Source organism: Bison bison, unplaced genomic scaffold (assembly GCF_000754665.1).
Source record: "Bison bison bison isolate TAMUID 2011002044 unplaced genomic scaffold, Bison_UMD1.0 scf7180017863897, whole genome shotgun sequence".
Classification (NCBI taxonomy): domain Eukaryota; kingdom Metazoa; phylum Chordata; class Mammalia; order Artiodactyla; family Bovidae; genus Bison; species Bison bison.
In genome coordinates, this window is record NW_011494469.1 from 3,297 (window position 1) to 10,884 (window position 7,588).

General features: G+C 39.7%; 1 pseudogene and 1 gene segment (V, D, J or C); both read right to left on the bottom strand.

Moving 5' to 3' along the window:
* Positions 1–325, bottom strand: part of LOC104984157 — a 2,300-nt pseudogene extending 1,975 nt beyond the window's left edge.
* A 3,058-nt stretch (positions 326–3,383) lies between these two features.
* On the bottom strand, positions 3,384–4,115 carry LOC104984156. The segment is given in 2 exon segments: positions 3,384–3,833; positions 4,032–4,115. Coding segments are annotated over 2 exon segments (462 nt in total).
* Between the last annotated feature and the right edge of the window lie 3,473 nt (positions 4,116–7,588).

Consider the following 7,588-nt stretch of genomic DNA (forward strand, 5'->3'; position numbering starts at 1 on the left):
TCGAGGAGATTGCTGCACATAAGAGAATATGACTCTAAATAGATTCTAAATCTCACAATTATTCTGTATCATTAACAATACTTGATATAGTTGTCTTTTTATTTTTAGCCAAAATAATGGGTGTATGCTGCTGCTGCTGCTAAGTTGCTTCAGTCATGTCCAACTCTGTGTGACCCCATAGACAGCAGCCCACCAGGCTCCCCTGTCCCTGGGATTCTCCAGGCAAGAATACTGGAGTGGGTTGCCATTTCCTTCTCCAATGCCATGCATGCTAATTCGCTTCAGTTGTGTTCGACTCTGTGCAACCCCATGGACAGCAGCCTACTAGGCTTCTCTGTCCATGGGATTCTCTAGGCAAGAATACTGGAGTGGGTTGCCATTAACGGGTGTATAGAGATCTCACTGTGGCATTAACTTGCATTTCCATGATGACTAATGATGTAGAAGAGGGGATTACAAACTTCTTCAATAAAGGGTAGAACAGTAAATATTTTTGTCTTTATAGGCCATTCATTCTGTTGCAACTACTGAACTTTGCCATTGTTTCATGAAATAAGTTATTGATAATACATAAATAAATAAGCTTTCTTAGGTTCCAACAAAATTTATTTACAAAGTAAATGGCTGAATGGACTGGTTCATGGGCCATATTTTGTTGATTCCTGATGTAGAGGACTCCATGGCTTCACAGGGTAATTCTCCAAACATTTAAAGAATAGTTAAGTCCCATCCTTCTCAAATTTTTCCATAAAATTGAAGGTGATGAAATATTACCAAATTCATTCAATGAAGCCTTCATTACCCTGATGCCAAAACCAGACAATAAAACTACCAAAAAAAGTCGGTTTCTTGAATGAACATCAATAAAAAAAATCCTCAACAAAATATTAGCAAACTTCAATTCAGTCAGTTCAGCTGCTCAGTCATGCCCAACTCTTTGTGACCCCATGGACTGAAGCACGCCAGGCTTCCCTGTCCATCACCAGCTTCTGGAGCTTGCTCAAACTCATGTCCATAAAGTCAGTGATGCCATCCAATGATCTCATCCTCTGTTGTCCCTTCTCTTCCTGCCCTCAATCTTTCCCAGCATCAGGGTCTTTATCAATGAATCAGTTCTTTGCATCAGGTGGCCCAAGTATTGGAGTTTCAGCTTCAGCATTAGTCCTTCCAATGAATATTCAAGACTAACTTCCTTTAGAACTGAATTAAGTTAGGAAACTTAATTCAACAATTTATGAAAGAATCATATATCATGGCCAAGTGGGATATAGTCTAGGTGTACAAGGATGGTTCAATATTTGCAAATCAATCAACATGATATACATTAATAGCATGAAGGATAAAAACTTATATAATTATCTCAACAGACAAAGAAAAAGTATTTGACAAAATTCAGCATCCATTCATGCTTAAAAGTCAATAAACTTGGTATAATGGGAACACATCTCAAAATAATACAGGCCATTTACAACAAACACACCATTAATATCATATCTGATGGTAAAAACTGAAAGCTTTTCTCCAAGATGAGGAACAAGACAAGGATACCTACTCTCACCATTTCCATTTAACATAGTACTTGCTGTCCTTGTCACAGCAGTCACATAGGAAAAAGAAATAGAAGACATCCAAATTGGAATAAAACTATTAAAATGCAAAAAGACAGCCTATCAAACAAGATACTTGCAAATAATTAGTCAATAAGGGGTTAATGTCCAAAATATATAAAGAAATTTATATGCAATATAAAAACCATAAATAATCTGATTTTTAAAAAGGCAGAGGACCTAAATAGACATTTTTTCAAAGATACATACAGCTGGGCAACAGACACATGAAAAGACATTCAACATCTCTAATCATCAGGTAAATGCAAATCAAAACCCAATGAGATTTCACCTCACCCCAATCAGAAAACTATCATCAAAAAGCCAAGAAGTAATGAGTGTTGCTGAGGATGTGAAAAAAAGGGACACTTTGGCACCCTTGCTGGGAAAGTAAACTGGTGCAGCCACTATTTAAAACAGCATAAAATTTCTTCAAAAATTAAAAATATAAATACTATATCATTTAGCAATTCCATTCCTGGATGTCTGTCAGAAGAAAACAAGAACACTAATTTGAAAATATATATGCCCCCTAATATTCACAGAAGCATTATTTCTAATAACCAAGATATGGAAGCAATCAGTATTCATCCATATGAATAGATAGAGAATATGTGTATATATATAAACACACAATGAAATATTACTTAATCATAAAAAGGATAAAATCTCATCATATGAGACAACATGGAAAACCTGGAGGGTATTATACTTAGCAAAATAAGTCAGACAGAGAAAGACAAATACTGTGTGTTTTCACTTATATATGGATTCTAAAATGCAAAACTAACAGAACAGAAACAGACTCATAGATATAGGGAATAAACTACCAGTTACTAGAGGGGAAAGGGGTGAGTGTAGGAGTGAAATAGGTGAAGCGGATTAAGAGGTACAAAAATTATGTGTATTTTTCCATACTTACAAAATAAATAAAATTATGTAATGTGCAGTAAGGAAAGGAATCAACCCTGCCAATACCTTAACTGTAGCCAGTGAAACTGATTTCAGACTTCTTGCATCCAGAATTGAAAGAGGATAAATTTGTTTTAGTTAAACGACCAAGTTCATATTAACCATTGAGCATATATGTACTTTTTGTTTGCTGTGTCACTAGGAGTTGGACACAACTGAGCAACTGCACTTTCACTTTTCACTTTAATGCATTGGAGAAGGAAATAGCAACTCACTCCAGTGTTCTTGCCTGGAGAATCCCAGGGACAAGGGAGCCCGGTGGGCTGCCGTCTCTGGGGTCGCACAGAGTCGGACACGACTGAAGCGACTTAGCGGCAGCAGTAGTAGGATGAGATGTATCTGCAATTGTCTGCTGGGACCCATCATGGTGAGGTAGGTTTGGATGGACATTCTTGGGACAGCCAACTTAGCTGAATAACATCTTCTTGGAGTCACTTTTCTCTTCTTTAGTTCCTTTCACTTCTTCTCATTTTGAAGTAGAGCATATTGTAGCTAAATATTTATTTTGATAGGGCTTCCCTCATAGGTCAGTTGGTAAAGAATCCTCCTGTAATGCAGGAGACCCCAGTTCCAAGGGATAGGCTACCCACTACAGTATCTTGGGCTTCCCTTGTGGTTCAGCTGGTTAAAAAGATGCCCTGGAAAAGGGAAAGGCTACCCACTTCAGTATTCTGGCCTGGAGAACTCCATGGGCTCTATAGTCCATGGGGTCGCAAAGAGTTGGACCCGACTGAGTGCCTTTCACTTTCACTTTCTTATCTTTTAATAGACCTCTCCTAGCTACAAGTTTGAGACTCTAGCGCAGAAGAAAATACAGATTGAAAGGAAGATAAAGACCAAAGTCTCAAATCTGTAAGGCCAATAAGAAGCACTGCAAATGCCCTGTGGTGGCCTCACGGTGTGACTGTGGCTGGAGGAGGGGCTGAGCCCCGCGGAGGGTTTGTGTACAGGCTGCAGGTGCCTGGGGAGCGCAGTGCTGCACAGCACAGAAGTAAGTGCCTGAGTCTGTGGTCCGCAAAGAGGAAACGTGCAGTGAGCTGCGGCGTTCTTTAAGGACTGTCGTGGCATTTAATCTTCCTCCTTGCCTTGTTCCTGAAGGAATGTAAATGAGGTGGATGAGGCGGCCCCCGGGCTTCTGAAGATACCACCGCACACTGTCTGACGAGGTGGAGAAATTACACCACAGTGTAGAGCTGGCTCCCTCCTGTGCAGTCAGGGCTGCGGGACTCTGCTCCACATCCACCCCTATCACACCTGATGAGAAAGAGACAGACAGCCACAGGTGAGGCTCACTGTAACTCTGAAAAAACCCTGAACGTGTCCCTCCAGCTCCCATCGACGTTGAGAAGGATAGGAAGTGTGCAGGACTTGTCAACTCTTTCTACTCCCTCCCTCAACAGTACAGCAGCTGCTCATTTCTTCAGAGTCCCCTGCAGGGCAGCCCCAACTCACAGCAAACCCTGGCAAACAAAAGCCCCAGCACAGTGCCCACTAGCCTCTTCATGATGCCTTGACTGGCTGCTGAGAAGTTTTCACCTTAAAATACACAGCTAAACCCATAAGTGGTGTGTCACTTCTTGTCTGGAAATGTTCCTGCTCCTGCAACCAATCAGCTCACCCAACAAACCCCGCTCAGGTGACACTCTGTGACAGGAAGCCCCACCTAACAGTCAACTCCACTGAGAACACTGAACTTGAGAAAACAAATCCTTTCTTTGCAAATTGAAAAAGAAAAGAAAAAATCTAAGATGCCCATAGGAATGAAAGGTTTGCAATACTCTATATTCTCTGTACTATTTGCCTTCACAGAACATGCCAACTTCCTGAAAGTAACACAGGCTGAAACTGTAAGTCCTTTAAGCTACCAGATCTCAGGGGTTTGCAGATAGCTCCCCCTACAATCCTAGTCACCATGTCACTCAGAGCATAGAAGTACTTGGTCAAATTACTTCAGTGGGCTTTTTCCTCAGGTGAAAGGAAGTTTCACTCTTCCTAAATTCAGATGCAAAACCTTTGATGCCTGAAACAAGATTGTTTCCAGACATGTACTTCAGGAGAAGCTGGAGTCCTTGATTGGGGTACTGCACATACCAGTAGAGATTAGATTGAAGAGAAAATGAATAGTTGCACCTCAGCTCCAGAGGGGCTCCTTCATAGACAGTGATGTGGCCATCCGGCTGGTCACTGACTGGGCTCCTGAAACATTAGTACTGAACCAGTGAACTCAGCTAAACAAAAGTCTATTCAAAGTCAAACCAGAACAATGTTCTGTGTGTGGACAAGAGAGTAAAATGGAACAGTACTCACTCAGCAGCAGGAGTGCCTCAAGCATCAAGGTACCAAGGTCATGGTGGAGCAGTGAAGAGGCAGTGAGCTGTGATTCCCCACAGACAGAAATCTCATGACTGGGGGACTTGAATCCAAGTTGCTCTGCGGTTGAGGAGGAATGACAGGTGATATCGATTTCTTCTTCTGATGGAGACCGTAGAGGGAGCTAGGAAGAGAGGCTGTCTTAAAACTTCCTGTCTCTAGTGTCTGAGATGCTTTACATGTCATTGTGTAAAAAATGGTGTCAGGATATCTCTTTAAATTGGAAGGAAGGAAGTTTTTTTGAGCTTATTCTGATCTTTCCCAATTTTCACAACAGTGCCCTCCAGGGGTCAGATAGAGAAATAAAGAGAGATTCACAATTTTTGTTCACCCTCTTGCTGGCTTTGTATGGTTGAATTTTAAAGTATTATAATTATGTACACAGCAGAATTTATGTTTTGTAGGCTCTGAAACTTACAAAATTGCACTTTCTATAGCAGCACAAAATTATGGATAAAAATGAAATACAAAATAATGTTTAGAATGAGAAATAAAATCATAATGAATTATAAATTTTAGAAAGCAAATTCCACAGACAGCATAAATCTAGAAAATTGAGTCATATTTTAGTACTTATTTCCATGACACACTGCTATAGTACTTTTTGTTTCTATGCTTTTTGTCTTCATACTTTTTACGCTTTTCTTCATATGACAATAAATTTGTAAAAACTTTAATACAGAGAAAAGATAATTATTGATTGAAATTTGCTTTCTTAAAAAATTCAAAGTGCATTTTGAAAATGGATGAAAATTTATAGGATTATGGTCAAAATTTGGAAACTGTCTATCACAGTACTATGTGCTACAAGATTTCATTACATTCCAAATTTTCTTATGTCATAACAAATCCTAAATACTATCAACTGATCACACCAATTAATGAGTTTGTTTTCTATGTTAGTTTCCTATTGATGAGTGACAAATTATCAAGAACTTTTGTGATGGAACAACATCTGTTTATATCACAGGTTCTGTAAGTCAGAAATCAGCACACAGTTAAGCTGAACTCACAACGTTGCCATCAAGGAGTCAACTAAGACTGCCTGGGGCATGGGGTCCTCTTCCAGGCTCAGTGGTTGCTGGTAGAATTCATTTCCTTGTGGCTGTAGCACTCATGGCAACTTGTTTCCTCAAGACAAGGAGGATGTCTCTGATCGCAGGAAAAGTTTAAGCTCTTTTTTAAAGAGCTCACTTGATTAGATTAGGCCCACCTAGGATAATCTCCTTTTGATTCATTCAAGGTCATACTGATTAGAGACTTTAATTACACCTGCAAATTTCTTTTATGTGTGTGTGTGTGTCCTCAGTCCCTCAGACTCTTTGCAACCCTATGGACTGTAGCCCACCAAGCTTCTCTGTCCATGGAATTTTCCAGGCAAGAATACTGCAGTGGGTTGCCATTACCTCCTCCAAGGGATGTTCCCAATCCTGGGATCAAACCCATATCTCTTGCATCAGCAGACAGATCCTTCACCACTGCACTACCTGGAGAACCTTGGTATCATCTATCTACCGTAGTTGTTAATGCCCTCATTGGACTGGCATGCTATGAGTTTCACTTTATTCTCATAAATGTAAAACATTGTGACCAGTCAGTAAGAAGTTAATATGAACAATAATAAATATGATCAGACGAGGCCATTTTCATACCAAAGGAAGAACATAAGCAAACTCGTCTTCCAATGGATAGGGTGGAATGCACAGATATTCCACAGAGTGGAATGCAACAGCGTGCAAGGAAACTATAAAAACATATTGGAACCAGTTAGGGAGGTGTTACATGCTCTTAAAACACTAAAAGTTCTGGCAATAGACTATCATGCCTTTTGGAAACAAAGACTTGTTAATGAATCATTACCAAAGGAACAGCAGTACAGTGTAATGTAAGGTAATTAGCATTAGCGTCAAACAGATTTTTGTTTGAAATCTGTCTCTGATGCTTAGCCTGTGAGATTTTGATGACAAGCATTTATATACTGAAGTGACTGTGAGCTGCATAATAAATTCCACTAGGTCAAAATTATATGCATTCTTAATTCAAATTCACTCTTGCAGATGCTAAATAAGCCTGCGGCTCACTCCATCACCACCTGACAGACTAGAATTATAGTAGAGTGGAAGTTGGGGTTTAACTGGCAAGGATCTTAACTCGTTAAGATATCTTATTTTTTGAAACATTTATAAAATATGGCTAAGGCCCTATGCATCTTGGAAATGACATGTTTAAGTAAGGGGCACTGAAGTTTAAGCTTTATTTTAAAATGAAATACTAAAAGTGTTAGTTGCTCAGTGGTGTTTGACTCTTTGTGACCCCATGACATGTAGCCTGCCAGGCTTCTCTATCCATGGGATTCTCCAAGCAAGAATACTGGAGTGGGTTACCATTCCCTTCTGCAAGGTATGTTCCTGAACAGGGATTGAACCCAGGTCTCCCGCATTGTAGGCAGATTCTTTACTGTCTGAGCTTTATAAGAAATATCTCATTTAATACAACAACATCTTGGGTTACTCATTTTTACCCTCCATTTTACAAATGCTAAACCTAGCTTCAAAGAATTTAGATTACACAGGATTGCAGTAATTTTAAGAGACAGGGTAGTGATTAGAATCTAGATCTAACTCCAGAGACCAGTCTTA